At 37.8% G+C, this 18,817-nt stretch overlaps 1 protein-coding gene across 2 annotated transcripts; it reads left to right on the plus strand.

Moving 5' to 3' along the window:
* The first annotated feature begins 2,667 nt into the window (after positions 1-2,667).
* Positions 2,668-18,180, plus strand: LOC101173764 (ribosome-binding protein 1). Of its 2 annotated transcripts, XM_023954467.1 has the most exons (6): positions 2,668-2,773; positions 2,988-3,158; positions 3,305-3,888; positions 16,494-17,313; positions 17,404-17,464; positions 17,839-18,180. In XM_023954467.1, exons 2-6 carry the CDS (start codon positions 2,999-3,001, stop codon positions 17,906-17,908), a joined length of 1,695 nt encoding a protein of 564 aa, XP_023810235.1. In that variant the 5' UTR covers positions 2,668-2,773; positions 2,988-2,998; the 3' UTR covers positions 17,909-18,180. The 2 variants fall into 2 exon arrangements, with proteins under 2 accessions (XP_023810235.1, XP_004065587.1); XM_004065539.2 differs by lacking the exons at positions 2,668-2,773; positions 2,988-3,158; positions 3,305-3,888 and adding exons at positions 15,600-15,682; positions 15,815-15,985 and having other exon boundaries at positions 16,132-17,313.
* Positions 18,181-18,817: the final 637 nt, after the last annotated feature.

Here is an 18,817-nt window from a genome sequence, read left to right on the forward strand (position 1 = left end):
CATAATAAATAAACTTGAACAGGACAAAGCAGGAGCCAGGGCGCCAACAAAGCAGGACGACCCGACAAGGAAGAAGTGATTGACAAATGAAGACAGCTGGTATGATTATGAGCATGAACCAAGAGTGACTGACAGCGAGAAAACTTGAAAAACAGCATGACAAGAACCAGTAAGTAAAACTGAAAAGGGCAGAATCCTCCAAAACAAGGTTAGTGGAGCCTACCAAGCTGCCAAGCCAATCAGAGAGCTTAACCCTTTAACACCAGAGCTTTAGCTTCAGTGTTGGCATTTAAATTTCCTCAGGGATTATTAAAGACTTTTCTATTCTATTCTATTCTATTCTATTCTTTTGGCTTGATTGTTTAACCAACCAACTAACAAATTCGACTGGATTTTGAAGCTGAGAAAAGCAGCTATGCACTGATCTGCAACGTTTTACAGTAGTGAAGTGTTTATCCAATCAAGGTAAATCAACTGTTATTGTGACATAAAAAAAAACTTTGCGCTTTTATGCAACATTTTATTTGTAACAGTGTAATGTCTGCAAAGCCAATAGTGGAAGCCACCTTTCTCCATGTCGGAATCCGCTGATTCACATTGATCAGGTAAACCAGGGGTGGCCAAATCCAGGCCTTGAGGGCTGGTGTCCTTCTTTTTTTCCAACCAACACGCCATTAAAACCCTTAATTGGCTTAGCAAACCTGATCCAGGTAATCAGCAAGAGATAAGGTTTCTGGAAAACTAGCAAGAGACCTGCCCTAGAGGCCTGGATATGAGCACCCCTTGTAAACGGTCGAAGTGATACCGTATGTCTAAGAGAGTTTGCTATACAGGGGTTGCCAGCAACATTTTCAGTGTTAAAGGGTTAAACGAAAGTGGAACAAATTCTCCACAATTTTAACTGCAACTTGCAAGTTAACGACAGCACTTTACTTTATTATTTCTGAATTAGAGTTCTCATCAACAAGGTGAAAGGGGATGAAGGTCTGTTAAACCTTGGTGCAAACCAGACAAACGAACCCTACTAGCCCTGAACTCAAGGTTTGCTTGAAAGTGAACTCTGGTAACATTTGAGTTAAAGTCCCATTAGCTGTCACGCATCTAGTATTCATTTGTGCACAATTTTGTATTTATGCATGCATTTCAGAAATTGCGGTAAGCGAGTTTGGAAAATAGACAAATATAAAAAGTTAAATATATCCAATATGACCTTTAATACCTGCTTTTCATTTGGGTTTACAAAGTTACAGCGACTCCACACAAGTTTTTACGTTCTTCTTTGTCCACTACAAAAAATGTTGTGTACATGCCATTGGCCTTGAATTTATGAACTAGTTAAAAATCACTGAAACAAATACCTTGGATGTTTTGTTAGGACTGGCAAAGCGGGAAGGAAATCTGATCAGTTCATTGGTTTGGCTTGACGTTGGATGCCACTCCCAACAGAACATTTGCATTTACCCACACTTGGGACAAGCACACAGCTGAGACCAGCCTCGATTACAAAACCCACTTTGATTGGTTTTACTAGGTCCACTTCTTTTTTCGAACCAGTATATGTACTCTTAATAAGCTGTGACTCTCTGATGTTAGCCAAATGAAGTGGTGGCAAATTTAAGGCTTTGTCAGGAAGAATAGAGATCTTAAGCAGCAAAAAAAATGTAAACAGCAAGCCGGAGAACCAAAATTGAAATAAAACAAGAGCTTTCGAATTTCTGGGGACTATGAGACACAATATTTGACCATGGAAAACCATGTGAGACCCTTGTCTCTTTGGAGATCTTCCATGATTGTTGCTGTTGCAACGATCTGTCAAACACAAAGAACTGTGTTGATGACTCAGTTCTGTCTTCTACCACAGAGAATATTGTTCCCACACACAAAACACAGACATGATTATTGAAAGAGCATGAGAATCTTTGACTGATGACTCAGCTGAAGTTTAAACAAACATTTCCAAATGTGGGCAACAAATGTATACATGAGGTGTGTGTGAATGTAAAAATAAAACTTAATGCACCCCGAACAGGTTCTTCTACCAAAAAGATCTTGTAAATTGATCTGCTGCTACCAAAACTTCCTTGAAACACTAATCTTGTGTCAATCAATGCTGCAAACAGAGGGAAACATTTTTCTGCTAGATTTTTACGTCATCCGCATGTTTTAGTGCTTGAAGTCTGATTGAAATCTTCTGGATGATTTAGCATGTTTGAGCCTCAAGCTGATGCCAAGTTTTTTTGTCCCAACGTTTAAAAAATAAACCAACATAAAATCTAGATTCTTTCTGCACCACAACAATTTTACTGCTGCATTTATTTATTGGGAACCTGCATCTCCAAAAAAAGCACCTGTTGTAAACTATTAGTCAAAGGTTTTCTGCATCATTCTTGCTCAGCAGCTTTAATGTGTGCACCGAAGATACACTCCATAAGTCAAGACTCCATGAAGCACATAATGGCAAATAAAGACCATAAAATTTACAAAATTCTCAACCAAAATGCAATGCTTCATTAAATTAACATATTAGATGTTTTACCTGTTTTTATTAGGTTTGATAGATTTCATGTTTGGGTGTTTCATGCTCGTGAAACAATGCACACGCCACCTTTGTGTCACCTTTCCATCAGAAAGAATGTAGACACAATGACGACAACCCAACCGGTTTGTGGAACTCAAGGCATATAAAAGCAGGAGAAGTTCTACTCTATATACTCAGACGGGATACTCTGCAAGACACAAAGGCAAAAAAGACGGCATAAAGAAAGAATAAATTGTGAGTACAATTAAATAGTACAAAAATAAATACTTTTAATTCTGTAAGAAGTCAAATTTGTGTGTATTTTTTTATTATCAGTTTATATATATAGATATAGATATATATCTATATCTATATATCTATATCTATATATCTATATCTATATATATGTGTTTTGAACATTCTAATAACATTGTTTGCTTACCATTGTCCTTTTTAATCCTTGCTGCAGACTTTGGAGTCATGAAGCTGGGATTGCTGTTGGCGTTGTCTGTGGCCGCTCTGGTGCTCAACCTCTCTGAGGGCAGGATCGTCTCCAAATGTGAGCTGAGGCAGAAACTCCAGGAAGTTCTGCCTCTGCCCAGAAAGTATGGCAGATACAAGGACCAAATCCTAGCTCTAGGTAAGAAAAATCTACTTATGTCAGGTAGATTTTGAGTTTGATTCATTGAACATCAATGGACATAAAACACATCTAATTGCAGTTTATAACACTGACTAATCCTATTTGTTTTTTGTCTTTTCTTTACATATTTGCTTTTCTTGCAGTTACTTGTGAACTAGAGAGAAGATCACATCTTGACTCCAGCCTGGTGACTGGAAATGCTGTGCTCCCAACTGCAGCAGCGAGGCGAACAACACAAGCAGCTGAAGGAAACCAAACGGCCACTGAACAAGACATCATCTCAACAATCTCCTCGGCCCCAATGACAAACAGCACTGATGGCAGTTTCAGAAGAAAGCGATGGGCTCCATTCAATGACTTCAGAGAGAAGAGTGACAAAAGACGAGGCAACAAGGGGCGGGGCCATGACGAAAGTGGAGACAGTGACAACAGCAGCGAAGAAAACCACAAGAAAAAGAAGAACAGTAAAAAAAGTCATGAATCTTCTGAAGAGGAAAGCCACGAAATGGAAAACCAGGAAGCCAACAAACCAACGGCCAGCTCTGGTACCACTGAAATGTCAAACGCCGTATCTGGAAACGCAAGATTGAAGAGAGACGCTTCATCCAAAGAGAAGGGCAACAAGAGACAGGGTGACAGAGGACATGGCGACAAGAGACGAGGCAAAAAGGAACGAGGCCATGACGAAAGTGAAGGAAATGAAAACAGCCGCGAGGAAAGCCATGGAATGGAAAACCAGGGAGCCAACAAACCAACAGCCAGCTCTAGTACCACTGAAATGTCAAACGCCGTATCTGGAAACGCAAGACTGAAGAGAGACGCTTCATCCAAAGAGAAGGGCAACAGGGGACGAGGCAACAAGGGGCAAGCTGATAAGAAAAGGGGAAACAATGGACGACAAAACGACAAAAAGGAAAATAAGCCCAGTAAACACAGCCATGAATCATCATCTCAAGAGAAGGACAACGTTAAGCCCAATCAGGGGCCGGCCATCTATTTTGGGCTCTTCCAGCTCTCTGACAGCTATTTCTGTGATTCAGGCAATGGCTCGTCCAAGAATCTGTGCAACAAAAATTGCTCAGGTGAGTTTTTGCACAAGACACAATGTAGAGCCATCAACCATCAAAGTCGACCACCTTGCATGTTCTAACAATTATTTATTCTCTCTGAAGCCTTTATTGATGACAACATAGCAGACGATCTTGAATGCTTCGCAAACAAAGGATACTGGAGGTAAGCATCGTGACAATTAATTTCAGTAATTCAAAAAACAATCTTTTTCATTTTAGCCTTTTTTAAGTTTTAAATTTCATTTAAATCTCTCGGATATTACTCAGTTTCCAAGAAATGGTAAAATCACCAGAGAGAAAACATCTAATATTTTACACAGCTGCATATTAGTATTTCTGCATTGACCCACTAAAAATAATTCTACATGTCTAGTAGGTCAATGGGAGAACAAAAACACTTTTTCTAGAAACTGTGCTTTTACTTTTAACCCTAAGTTCACACCAAAGCAGCAGTGTCATGTCAAAATGAGTGAATAGCTATTTGTGTCAGACTAAAACTACACGCTGTGAAAGCCAAGCACGTCAAACAAAAGATTTGTTGCCACACAGCGCTCAAATTAGGTTGGAGTTGTCTTTTTAGTGACCCCACACAGGCCTGTTGAGCTACAGCCACTGAAAAAACAGGAAACAAGTTTCAAAATTAATTTCCTCAACACTTTCGAAGTTTTTTAAAACAAGACTGTTACATCATCTTTGGCAGTGCACCAAGGAATATTGCATAATGGCTGACAAAGAACTTTTTTGAGGAGGAAAAATCTGACGCATTGGGCAACAAAAAGCAACCATTTAATATGGAACCATTTAATGTGGAAAAGTCAACAAAATACATCTTTGAAGACATTATTAAAATGTCTCCTCTAGTGATAACACAGCCTCATAATTACTAGAAGCAATATGTTATTTATATTATAAATATATTAATAAAAAGTTACTGAGGCCAGAGTGGAAAAACACCAAATTCTATACTTTAACAATAATAAAACAAAACAAAGCTAATCTGAGTTATGGAGAAATGCAAACATTTACTTTAAGTTCACGTAAACCCATAATGTAAGACCAAAGTATTGAGGAACTTAAAAATATACTCAGTGTTAACCAAAAATATATCCAAAAAAAGAAACAAATACCAATAAAGAGAAAGAGAAACAGTAAACAAAGAAATAATGGCTTTCACTCTTCATTTGACAGATGGATCCTGGACGAGGTCTCCAGCAGCTGTTCAAACCAACAGGACACCTACTTTAATGAATGTCAATAAGCAGGTCTACAAACATGGGGTCTACCTGCAACATTTAATGCTGGGATCTTAGCTGTCATGGGAAGTTCCTCATACTCTGGTTTCTCGGGCATTTTTCATTCCTTATTTTACTGATTGTTTTTACATTATCTAGGATAACAACATCATTGAAGTTGATAGATTTGCTAAAACCTTTTCAACAACAGAAACAAAACGTTTATTATAACTTTATAGTATTTGATTTTGTATCTGTTGGATCTGTCTGTCTGAAATCAATAAAGTTTGAAGCACTTTAAATTGTTCTGGTTCCTTCCTAAAGATATTTTGAGGAACTTGGTCACCCCAAGGGAGCTCGGAGTAGAGCTGCTACTCCTTCACATTGAGAAAAGCCAGTTTGGGTGGATACGGTACATGGTTTGAATGACCAGTTCTAGAGTTACAGTCAGGACCATAAATTTTTGGACAGAGACACATTCTTTCTAATTTTGTTTCTGTACATTACCACAGTGAATTTTAAATAAAACAACTCAGATGCCATTGAAGTGCAGACTTTCAGCTTTTATTCCATGGGTTGAACAAAATTTTTGCATAAAAATGTGAAAAAATAAAGCATTTTTTAAACACAATCCCTTCATTTCATGGGCTCGTAAGTAATTGGACAAATGACTTGCATGCTATTGCATGGGGAGGTGTGGACAATCCCCTTGTTATGTCTTTATCAGTGAAGCAGATAAAAGGCTTTCATTCATTCAGTTAATTAGAGGACTCGTGCTTGCATTTTGAAGATTTTGCTATGAACAGACAACATGCGGTCAAAGGAGCTCTTAATGCAGGTGAAAGAAGCCATCATTAAGCTGAGAAAACAGAAAAAAACCATGCGAGAAATTGCTACAGTATTAGGAGTGGCAAAATCAACAGTGTGGTCCATCCTGAGAAAGAAAGAAAGCAGTGGTGAACTCAGTGACGCAAAAAGACCTGGACGTCCACAGAAGACAACAGTGGTGGATGATCGCAGAATCATTTCCATGTGAAGAGGAACCCGTTCACAACAGCCAACCAAGTGAACAACACTCTCCAGGAGGTAGGCGTATCAATATCCAAGTCTACCAGAAAAAGAAGACTTCATGAAAGTAGATCCAGAGTGTACACTGCAAGATGCAAGCCACTCAAGAATAGGAAGGCTAGATTGGACTTTGCTAAGAATCATCTAAAAAAGCCAGCACAGTTCTGGAAAAACATTCTTTGGACAGATGAAACCAAAATCAACCTCTACCAGAATGATGGCAAGAGAAAAGTATGGAGAAGGCGTGGAGAAGCTCATGATCCAAAGCACACTACATCATCACTAAAACACTGTGGAGGCAGTGTGATGGTCTGGGCGTGCATGGCTGCTAGTGGCACTGGGACACTATTGTTTATTGATGACGTGACACAGGACAGAATCAGCCCAATGAATTCTGAGGTGTTCAGAGACATACTGTCTGCGCAAATCCAGGTGAATGCAGCCAAACTGGTTGGGCGGCGTTTCATAATACAGACGGACAACGACCCAAAACATAGAGCCAAAGCAACTCAGGAGTTTATTAAAGCAAAGAAGTAGAATATTCTTGAACGGCCAAGTACGTCGCCTGATCTTAACCCAATTGAGCAGCATTTCACTTGTTGAAGACTAAACTTCAGACAGAAAGGCCCACAAACAAACAGCAACTGAAAGCCGCTGCAGTAAAGGCCTGGCAGAGCATTCAGAAGGAGAAAACCCAGCATCTGGTGATGTCCATGAGTTCAAGACTTCAGGCTGTCATAGCCAACAAAGGGTTATCAACCAAATATTAGTAATGACCATTTTTTTTCAGTTATCTCATTTGTCCAATTACTTACGAGCTCATGAAATGAAGGGATTGTGTTTAAAAAATGCTTTAGTTTTTCACATTTATCTGCAATCTTTTTGTTCAACCATAAAAGCTGAAAGTCTGCACTTCAATGGCATCTGAGTTGTTTAGTTAGAAATTCACTGTAGTAGTGTACAGAAACAAAATTAGAAAGAATGTGTCTCTGTCCGAATATTTATGGTCCTGACTGTATGTGGCCAAAGACCTGCAGCTTACTGGTCGTTTTGATCAAATCTTCAATCAAAGTTTGTCTATTTAAAATGTCTCCACTCTGTGCTTTTGTTTTGTTTTTTCTTTTCCCTAGAAATTATCCACTTTACATCTTGACTTTACTTTGAAAGAAAATAAAATCCATCAGCAGCTAAAGTTCCTTCTACACTTTGCCAAATTCTATATGCAGACACGTACATTCACTCTACCATTAATAAAACTTGCATTTATCCTCTTGAAATGACCTTTCAGGAAGGCCATCTGTCTTTATCGGCTTATTTAACTGCAGTAATGCAGGCCTGCTGCAGGGTGTGGTACAGATGGTGGCATGACTGGTTCTCTCAACATTCACTCAGTGGAAACCGGGTTTGTCTTCTACTCCGTTCAGGGTGCTGCAGCTGTTCAGATGTTTTTGACTTAAACCTTTTTGTCAAGATCGTTGCCAATACATTTTAGTGTCAATTATTCACAGCTGTTTCTGCTAATGGCCCCGCAATCTATTTAAATTTGTGGTTTTCAGGTTATGCTTTAAGTTTTGTTTTGGCCATGTTTGAGCTGATAGAAATCTGAGCATCTTTGAGAAACTAATGTCTTCTTCTGTCACCATCATGACGCCTTTTCACATTTTTAAACGTTTTTTGTACAAGAAAATGCTCTTTTTTTTTGTCAAAATGAAACCTCGAGGCTTTTTGTTTGTGCATCGATGACTGTAGCCAGTAATGAAATATGATTTTATCTTTGGACAACTCAGATATGAAAACTTCAAAATGAAATGACAGAATCTGAGGTAACCCAACAGTGTTTGGAGTTACTGTGTTCATGGACACAGAATTCAGAGAAGTAGATGCTTTAAAAGTAAAGCCAAACAAGCTAGCATGGATCAGCTTCAGATCACAGATAAAATGTTCAGAATAATCTTATTAAAACTACAATTTCCCTTGCAAAGAAAATAAGATGCTTGGCAAAAGTCCAAAGCAGCAAACAATCGTAAGAAGTTCATGGCTGCTTTCACAGATTAACAGCTGCATTTGTTCTGTGCATAGCTGACATGCCGTTAAGCTTTTTTTAGATGGTTTAAACAAAACCAGAAAGATTAAAATGTTTTCGGCCTCCAGAAGAACTAGTTTAGATTAAACTGAACACAGGAACTTTCTCCCGACACGTGCAGATAAGATTTTTCCCCTTGCTTTATTCTGCCTTACCCGAGTGCTCTTCAGCCTGAAAACATGAACTGATGATCAGATGTTCACTTGTAGGATTTTCAAGTTGAGCTCAGAGTTCTCAGCTCCTATTGCTTTTGACAAATCATCCAACCCCCATCAATCACACTACCACCACCTTGTTTGACTGTTATTACTTTTACAGCAGAGCTTCCAAGACTCTAAAAATGGGTGCACCACAGCTTTGACTGCTGTTTAAACAAGACTTTTCTATTGGCACAGATCAAGTGACACAATGATTTGATAAAGGCTATTCTCAGAAATCTTGTGTGCCGTGAAAAAGGCATTAAGTTCATTTGTTGTTTTGACTCACAGATCCACCCTGATTACGCAGCAATGATATGTCCCGTTCTGGAGGAGGACAATGAAAACCTGTTTGGAATTCACCGACTCATCCTTCTTGGAATACGAGAGAGAGAGTTTACATAATTTATTTATTTTATTGTTAGTCGTTGTAGTGTTCACATCTTTGTATTTGTTCTCCTCATTGTCATCACTCACACACAATAAAAAATCGCTCTAATCTTTCAGTCACATATTTAGTCAAATTTTTTTCAGACTGTTTTAGATTTCTTAGCGAACAGCCTGTAGGCAAAAATTTAAACAGTTTTTACTTCCTACTACCGCTCACCTGAGCTGTTACAATACCACACAGTAAAGCAACAAACAACAAGTTCTAGGTTGAAGGAAAAAATGCCTCTATTCTGCTGCTGTGAAACCCTTCTCTTCTCTTTGACACAGCACTCAGACTTGCCGGAGGCCGGTGCTACACGTGAGTGTGAAGGAGTCATGGCACTTTATAGCTTTTTGTCTGTAAAGAAGGAATCCATCCAAGAACACGGGCGAGAGGGGAAATCCAGTTGGAGCATTTTGTTTAGAAAGATTATTGGAAAAGTCACCACCTCCCTCCAACTACTTTTTCTGCATCCTCCTCATTCACGCCAAACACGCTCGTGCACGAGGAGGACATGCATTCCACACAGAAGGTCAAGTGCCGTCATTGCATGACATTTTTTTTCACAGGTTGATTGTCATTTTCATAGCAGCAATGCTTTTTGTAAGGGATAGGCAGAAAACTTCTCAGCTTTCAGAAAAACTGACTTGGCATTTTCTTCACACACACAAAGTATTTGCCTCCTTTGGACATTTTTTGTTGTTGTTTTTTTATGTCACATTTAAATAATCTAGATTATGGACCATATTTTATCCAACATCAGATTTGGTGCAAAACTAAGACTCAGGTCATGATTATCAGGGTTATAAATTCTAGTTTGGGATTTTGTGGTCCTGAAGTTCCCTGATAATCACACTACCACCACCATGTTTGACCGTTGGTGTTATTTATACAGCAGATTTAACTGGCAACACGCCATCCCAAGTTATTCATGTAAGTTTGCAGCACAGCTTTGACAAATCTTTTCACATAAACATTTTGTTTGTACAGAAAAAATAAAACAATAACGAAAAGATCTTCTAAAATGTGCTGAAAGACAAAAGTGAAAACGGGATGACTAAATATATATGTGCAAATATTCGATTATTTAGCCACACCGAAAAATCATAAGAGGTTCTACTGAAGATAAATATTTCTTGGAATCATAACAGAAAAGAAAATATAGTCATAAAGCTACGGGACAAAGCATTTTTACCACAAGATGCTTTAGAAAAATTAAAATTAGAGAAAAATGTTATTAAGACTGAAATAGAACAATGTTGTTTTCTAACTTTTGTTGTGTTTTTAATCCTGCAAAGTGATGGTGAGAAATATATTTCTGATAAACTGACTTGACTTTTTTTATAAAGTCACATGCCAGAAATGTTTTAGGTCTTAAAACAGATCATTAACCCTTGTGCTATCCTAGGCACTTTACCATTGGGTGGTGGGTCATCTAGACCCACTAGACAGTGCTCTGAAACTTTTTTCTTTAATGGTTTGTGATCTTCACTGGTGTCCATGGATTACATGAAATCTTTCCTCCTTTATCCACCTTTGTCATGGTAGGGAGAACACGTCAATGTAAGGGGGGGGGGTCATCTAAGATAGCACAAGGGTTAAAATGTTCTGTGTAAAAATTTAAAAGTCATGTTTCTCTGTCATATAAATAAAAATTCATGTGACAATTATGTTGATCAACCAAAATGTCTATAGTTGGATATCTCTGTTTAGCTTTTTATTTATTAAATGGTTTTAGCACAACAACCCATCAGTTCACACACAAAGTCAGACTTAAAATAATTATTTTTTACAAATGTCAACAAATATTTTAAAATATATAGAAATAATCCCAAAATGAAAAAATGAATACATTTGTTTTTAATATAAGTAAATTTTAAGAGAAGGTATAGTAGAGCAACACCTTTTTTTAAACTGATTTTATAAGTATAATTAAAGTGAACAAAACAGGGTCAATCAATATTTTTTAATTAAACATAAAATGTTAAAAAAAAAAAACAAAGGAACACCAAAGTCATTTAGATCGTGTTCTTTGCTGTGGTGCGTAAAAGAAACCTGTTTGGCGGGTACATTTTCTTCATTTCTCTTTCATTTTTCTCTGAAAGACGCTCCAGTTTCTAATAATAAACTATGAAAAAGCTTTAACAGCTTGACACCTGTTGATGCAAATATTTATCAGACCACTTTGGCTCCAGACTTACTCTTAGGAAAGCAAAAACATAAGAAACATAAGTTTTATGGGTTTTTTTTTGCTTGAAATAAAATCAACTGTCAAAGGAGTGAGAAAAAATTTCAGTGAAAGTTTTTTTTTTTTTGAACACTTAAACTGGATTTACAAAATGTAAATGTTTAAGATCCAAAATGTACAAAATAAAAGTATATCAATCAACTAAATGCAATCCCATATTTACATTGACGTTCCAACATATAACAATATAATAATATTATATAATAATATAATATAAATAGTAGGATTTTAGAAGTTAAAGTTAAATTTCAAAAAAAGAAAGTTGTGAGCTTTATTTAAAAGATGCCTTCAAAAAATGTACAATCTGAGCTTTCTTCATTTTTGACAAATGTTTAGAAAACAGGGGAGAAAAATAATTTGTCAAGTTGTTTTCTCTTCTTAAAAAAGTAGAAAACGTATTTTGCAACATTCACTTAAACAAAAAATGTTATATTTTCATTAATAATATACACGGATTTCTACACTTTTTACTATTCTTTTTTTGTCTTCATGACAGAAATTTGCAGCTCCGTTTTTTTTTTTTTTAATTCATCAAAAGAACTAAGCAAAACTAAAAAACTACTAAAAGAACTATAAAAAAAAAAACAGAATGATTTTTTTAAACTCGTTCTTTGCTGTCATCCAGAAAAAATGTGATCTGCAGGGTTTAAGTTCACGACTGTTGACAGTAACAAAGCTGCTTTGGATTGACAAACAGGTAAAGTCCCACTGTTGCCTCACACACGACTGAGTGTGTCGACATTTGTTCTCTGTGTGTTCTTAAACTATTTTTTGTCAGACACGGTTTGTTTTTTGTCACACGTACCTTACATGTATCGGTACGCCTTCGTCAGGGTCGTCATCAGGTGGTAGTGATGTGACGTCTTTAAAAACAGATGATTGTGACTGAGGCGGAGTCACCTGTCAGACTCTGACAAGTGACTCCGCCCCTTGATGGCCGTTTTTTGCTGGAGGATGTTGCTCCAGGTGTGGGAGAGCAGGAAGGCCCCCTCATCCCGGTTCATGGAAGTGTGGGCTCGTTTTCGTATCTCCACCGCCTCCAGGATCCATCTGCGGTGTCTGTTGTCTTCAGTGTGGAGGACTTTGGCCTTTTCCCAGTCCATGATTTGGTTTTCTTGTTTGCAGTGGTCCGTTATGGCTGATTTCATATTTTCCTGAACTGCCTGTTGTCGTCTGGCTCCTGTTAGTATTTTGTATGTTCCCTTTTCGCATTCTCTTTGATGTTCTGTTTTTCTTGTGATTGAGGTGCGTCCTGTTTCTCCTATGTATGTTTTGTTGCAGGTGTGACATGGTATTTCATAAATGACATTGCATTTCTTATTTTGTCCGATCTTGTCTTTTGAATGAACCAGTAGTTGCCTGAGTTTTTTATACGGTTTAACTGGAGTGCTGGTGTGATGTTTTTTCATGGCCCTTTGGATGCGTTCTGTTCCACAGAAACAAGTAAGGTACATTTGACCAAAAGAAACTGTGTCTGAGAAAAAATAATTTAAGAACACAGTTTAAACTTGTAGACACTATGAATTTGTTCTCTGTGATTGACTCAGCAATCAGTGGATGAAAACCCCTTAAATCTAATCCCAAAGATTCAGCTGTCCTGTAGGAAAGAAACAATGTCAACATCTAAAATCAGTTTTGAGAGGAGGTTTTGTTATGACATTTAACCCTTAATAAAACTGAACTTTTGCCAATCTGATAGTCATGTAAAATAGCAGTAAAATACAAGATGCAAAAAGAACTCCTCAAAATTACAAACCACCTAAGCTCAGCATTAAGCCTCACCAGCCTTCCTGAAGATCTTATCAAAGATTTTAAGTTTTAGAAGCGTGTTAGAGCCTCCTACACACTTAATGTCTCAGCCCTCTGCACATAAAATCAAATTATAGTGTCTCTGAGACACCCCCCCCCATGGTGCAGAAAGGGAGAGATGCGGCCTATGAAACCCCTCCAAGCAGAAAGGTTTTGGACTAAATGCTGACAGGAGGACGTATGATAGGTTGAAAGCAGCTGTAACAACTAAAACCAGCTGTGATCATGTGGGAAAAGCGGGAGATGAAATCCTAATGCAGTAAATTCCTGTTCACTAAGTTATTTCATAGCAGCCGCTGGACTCCGGGAACAATGGGGGGGCTGGTCTCTGTTTTGGGTGCATTCTCTGTGCTCCTGCAGCAGGAACACATGTGGTGGACCCTCTTAATTTGTCTTTTTCTCCATGGTGGAGTGGGGATCTGGAGGGAAGATGTCTTCCATGAATTGGGTTTATTCCATCACAGCACTTTTTTATAAAAACACTGACCAGAGCTCAGGTGTCTGCTCAGCTTGACACCAACATAAACAACAGAAGAAGGTTCTTTGTGTTTGTTTTGCTGCTGGACAGAACAAGTGTTGTGGTGGAGGAGTGAAGAACATGACAGCACCTACTCGTCTGAGTTCTGACTTTAATGATCCATGGATCTTCTGAGCATTGAACTGCTGTGTCATCCTTTATCTGTGCACATTCCTTTTGCAACAGCTTGTAAATACATTTATGTGAGATCATTTTTCCCCCCATAACAATGAGCACACAACAGAATTTCAAGCTTACACTTGGTCTGTATTTAAACCAACAATCTAAAATTAGACTGTTGCCTCATTGGTCCTTTAGTCTTCACTTTAAAAAGACTCACTGGTGACAATGACTCAAGTACGTGAAGAACATAAACAGAACATGAATGCAACCCAAACTGGTTCATCTGAGAGATGAGATCATGTTGATGCTCTGATGCCTGTTCATCAACAGTGTGAAGCAGAAGTGAACAATGGAATAAAGATGAGACTTTCTGGTCTGTTTTCACATAAAAGCTTGAAAATGTAACATTTTACAGTGAAGTTATTAAATCCCTTTATACCAGGGGTGTCAAACTCATTTTCACCGAGGGCCACATCTGCACAGTGGCTGTCCATAAAGGGCCAGATATAACTTATACATGTAACTAAATGTAATGAAAAATAAATGTAACTACTCCTTAATGTTAAATAACTAATTATTTATTTACTCTAACTTTTTAAAGTGACAATAACAGGTGCATAGAAAACATATATTTGCTTGTAACTCCAGCAGAAATCCTTTTAAATTTGATTCTGTCAGGTTTGGTTATATGGACAGTGTTTAAGTCCTAATGTATAGTTGCCCAGTGCGATATATCAAGTCTAATTCCCCCTAGATATGAATAAAAACACAGCATTTTTTATTTTTTATTTCAAGAAATTCAAAACTTTTATGCTCTCGCGGGCCTTGAGTTTGACACGTGTGCTTTATACCATGGTCCGGGTGAATACTCGATTCTGATTGGCTGCTGGGCATGGATTAAAAAGTAATGATCACCAGTGATAATTCACTTCTAAAAAGAAGTTCTGGTCACATACCTTAAATGTTCTGTATCACTGCGCTGGCTTCTTTAAAACCAACTTTGACTTCATTATCTGGACAAAAACAAGTGGTAATAAGTCCGTTTTGTAGGAAAAAATCGATCTAAACTGAACAAATAAGAACAATAAAGTACTAAAAACTGGTTCAATATTTGTGGTATAACCAGGTTAATGGCCTTTCAAGTGTGCATTATCAAGAGTTAACGCACTTCGCGGAGGCAACCTTCCTCCGGGTTCAGGCTTCCACGGCCTGCGTTCATTTCTGATATCTCGTCAGCCGATAACCCTTACTTGTATTTTCAGCACACATTTTTACTCTTTAGATTCTCTCCTTTGTTTTCATTTCATCAGATCTTCCATCATCAAAAAAAAAATCTGCTGAAAAAGCAATCAGAACTGGGCTGTAAAAAGCAAAACCAGAAATAAAGACTTAAACATGAACGAAATGCTCAACCAAGATGCAAAGCTTCTTCGGATCAGGACATTTCAGAAGAGCTGCTTTAAATGTCGTTGTGAGGTTTAATAGTTTACATGTTTGAGTTTTTGTGATTGCTTTAAAAAGAATTAAAGTGTAGTGAAGTAACGAACGCGCCACCTTTGAATGCAGTTTGTCAACTTTATAAAAATTTCCATCAGAAAGAATCCAGAAACAATGATGAGAACAAAACCGGTTTTATGAATCAGCAGAATTTCTCGACGCACTGTATAAAAGCACCAAGACCGTCTCTAGTCTTTAAACTCAGAGTGAAAACTCAAGACAGAAGGACAAGCAGGAAAGCAAAAAGGTGAGAGTCCGTTTTGCTGTCAGGGACTTTTTAACTCTTTAAATTTACTATTTGGGGTTTTCTGTTTATGCTGTAAATAAATTATGTCTTTATTATTATTTTTTAAACAAACTTTTTTAATCCTTGCTGCAGACTTTGGAGTCATGAAGCTGGGATTGCTGTTGGCGTTGTCTGTGGCCGCTCTGGTGCTAAACCTATCTGAGGGCAGGATCGTCTCCAAATGTGAGCTGAGGCAGAAACTCCAGGAAGTTCTGCCTCTGCCCAGAAAGTATGGCAGATACAAGGACCAAATCCTAGCTTTAGGTAAGAAAAATCTACTTATGTCAGGTAGATTTTGAGTTTAATTCATTGAACATCAATGGACATAAAACACATCTAATTGCAGTTTATAACACTGACTAATCCTATTTGTTTTTTGTCTTTTCTTTACATATTTGCTTTTCTTGCAGTTACTTGTGAACTAGAGAGAAGATCCCATCTTGACTCCAGCCTGGTGACTGGAAATGCTGTGCTCCCAACTGCAGCAGCGAGGCGAACAACACAAGCAGCTGAAGGAAACCAAACGGCCACTGAACAAGACATCATCTCAACAATCTCCTCGGCCCCAATGACAAACAGCACTGATGGCAGTTTCAGAAGAAAGCGATGGGCTCCATTCAATGACTTCAGAGAGAAAAGTGACAAAAGACGAGACAACAAGGGGCGGGGCCATGACAAAAGTGGAGACAGTGACAACATCAGCGAAGAAAACCACAAGAAAAAGAAGAACAGTAAAAAAAGTCATGAATCTTCTGAAGAGGAAAGTCATGAAATGGAAAACCAGGGAGCCAACAAACCAACAGCCAGCTCTAGTACCACTGAAATGTCAAACGCCGTATCTGGAAACGCAAGATTGAAGAGAGACGCTTCATCCAAAGAGAAGGGCAACAAGAGACAGGGTGACAGAGGACATGGCGACAAGAAACGAGGCAAAAAGGAACGAGCCCATGACGAAAGTGAAGAAAATGAAAACAGCCGCGAGGAAAGCCATGGAATGGAAAACCAGGGAGCCAACAAACCAACAGCCAGCTCTAGTACCACTGAAATGTCAAACGCTGCATCTGGAAACGCAAGACTGAAGAGAGACGCTTCATCCAAAGAGAAGGGCAACAGGGGACGAGGGAACAAGAAACAAGGCAAAAAGGGACGAGGCCATGACGAAAGTGAAGAAAATGAAAACAGCCATGAGGAAAGCCATGGAATGGAAAACCAGGGAGCCAACAAACCAACAGCCAGCCCTAATACCACTGAAATGTCAAACGCCGCATCTGGAAACGCAAGACTGAAGAGAGACGCTTCATCCAAAGAGAGGGGCAACAAGGGACATGGAAACAAGGGGCAAGCTGATAAGAAAAGGGGAAAGAAGGGACGGGGCCGTGATGAAACTGATGAAAGTGAGGAAAGGAGACAGAAGAACAAGAAGGAGAAGAAGCCCAGTGAACACAGCCATGAATCATCATCTCAAGAGAAGGACAACGTTAAGCCCAATCAGGGGCCGGCCATCTATTTTGGGCTCTTCCAGCTCTCTGACAGCTATTTCTGTGATTCAGGCAATGGCTCCTCCAAGAATCTGTGCAACAAAAATTGCTCAGGTGAGTTTTTGCACAAGACACAATGTGGAGCTAAGTACCATCAAAGTTGACCACCTTGCATGTTCTAACAATTATTTATTCTCTCTGAAGCCTTTGTTGATGATGACATAACAGACGATCTTGAATGCTTCGCAAGCAAAGGATACTGGAGGTAAGCATCGTGACAATTAATTTATTTAATTAACACAATTTACAAAAAATAAAAAAAAACAATTCCCAGAAATGTGTACGTTTTGTTTTTTGTCAGCCGATAAAGTTTATCCTAAAGAATTCATATTTTACCTGCAATTTGTATTCTGGCCACTGCATGTCATCAAATTCCAAATTTTGCTCCTGTAAAAACACAGAAACAAAGTTTTTGAAAGTAATTTATCATTTCTGCTGGTAGTTTTTTAAAAGTTACTGAAACCAGATAATGGAAATACAATCTACAACATTGGATCTGTAGGTGAAATCAAAGCAGTGTTTTAGCTCAGGCCCTATGATGTGAATTTATACCAATGATTTTCTTCCTTCATTTGACAGATGGATCCTGGACGAGGTCTCAAGCAGCTGTTCAAACCAACAGGACACCTACTTTGATGAATGTCAATAAGCAGGTCTACAAACATGGAGTCTTCCTGCAACATTTAATGCTGGGATCTTAGCTGTCATGGGAAGTTCCTCATACTCTGGTTTCTCGGGCATTTTCTGATTTTTTTATTTTATTTTGTTACGTTTTTGGTGCTTTCTTTACATTTCTAAAATATAGTATTTACTTATATTAGAATGTTATATTGTTTGTGTTTAATAAATACCAAATGGTATTTGGTATTTGTGAGTGTATGTTGCTATTTGTTAACATGATAATAAAGTGAATCTCATGAATTGTTGTAGTCTTTCATTTCTGAAGAAGAGTAACTTGGATCCAAATATTATGGACAATTTCAGACCTGTATCCAACTTACCATTTTTAGATAAATTTATTGAAAATTTTGCTTTTTTAGGATTAAATCATTTAAAAAATTGCTTTTACACAATTACATGATTTCCTAAATAACAAAATATTTTAGAAAAAAGTAAATCTGGTTTTAGGACAAACCACTTGCATGTGGAACAGCACACAGAGAGCACACCTCGGGCCACAGAGACCATAGAGGTTTTCAAGGATAGGCTCAAGACCCACCTTTTTAATCTGGCTTTTACATGACTTTTGTAAGTGCCTAATTATTTCACTCATTATCTATGTAGCTATTTATCTAATTTCCCTTACTTATACAAGGACTATTATAATTATTTTTATTTTATTTATGTATTTATTTTGACTACCTTTTTAAATTATTATTACACTTAGTTATATTTTAATAGTTTTCATTGTCTTTTTAAAAATATATTTATTTTACTTTTGTAATTACTATTACTGTTGTATTGTATTTTTATTTTATGTTGTTTTATTTTTTTATTATTTTCCATATTCTGATATTTTTTCTTACTCCAGTGTTTCCTCTCGGGGATCCATTGTTCT

The sequence above is a fragment of the Oryzias latipes genome, chromosome 1, assembly GCF_002234675.1.
Source record: "Oryzias latipes chromosome 1, ASM223467v1".
NCBI classification, from domain to species: domain Eukaryota; kingdom Metazoa; phylum Chordata; class Actinopteri; order Beloniformes; family Adrianichthyidae; genus Oryzias; species Oryzias latipes.

Bases quoted from the DNA above. Each gene is read 5' to 3' on its own strand.
- LOC101173764 (XM_023954467.1), top strand. From the start codon at position 2,999: ATGAAGCTGGGATTGCTGTTGGCGTTGTCTGTGGCCGCTCTGGTGCTC. The intron at 3,159-3,304 runs GTAAGAAAAATC...CTTTTCTTGCAG, and splicing joins GGACCAAATCCTAGCTCTAG to TTACTTGTGAACTAGAGAGA. The intron at 17,314-17,403 runs GTGAGTTTTTGC...TTCTCTCTGAAG, and splicing joins GTGCAACAAAAATTGCTCAG to CCTTTGTTGATGATGACATA.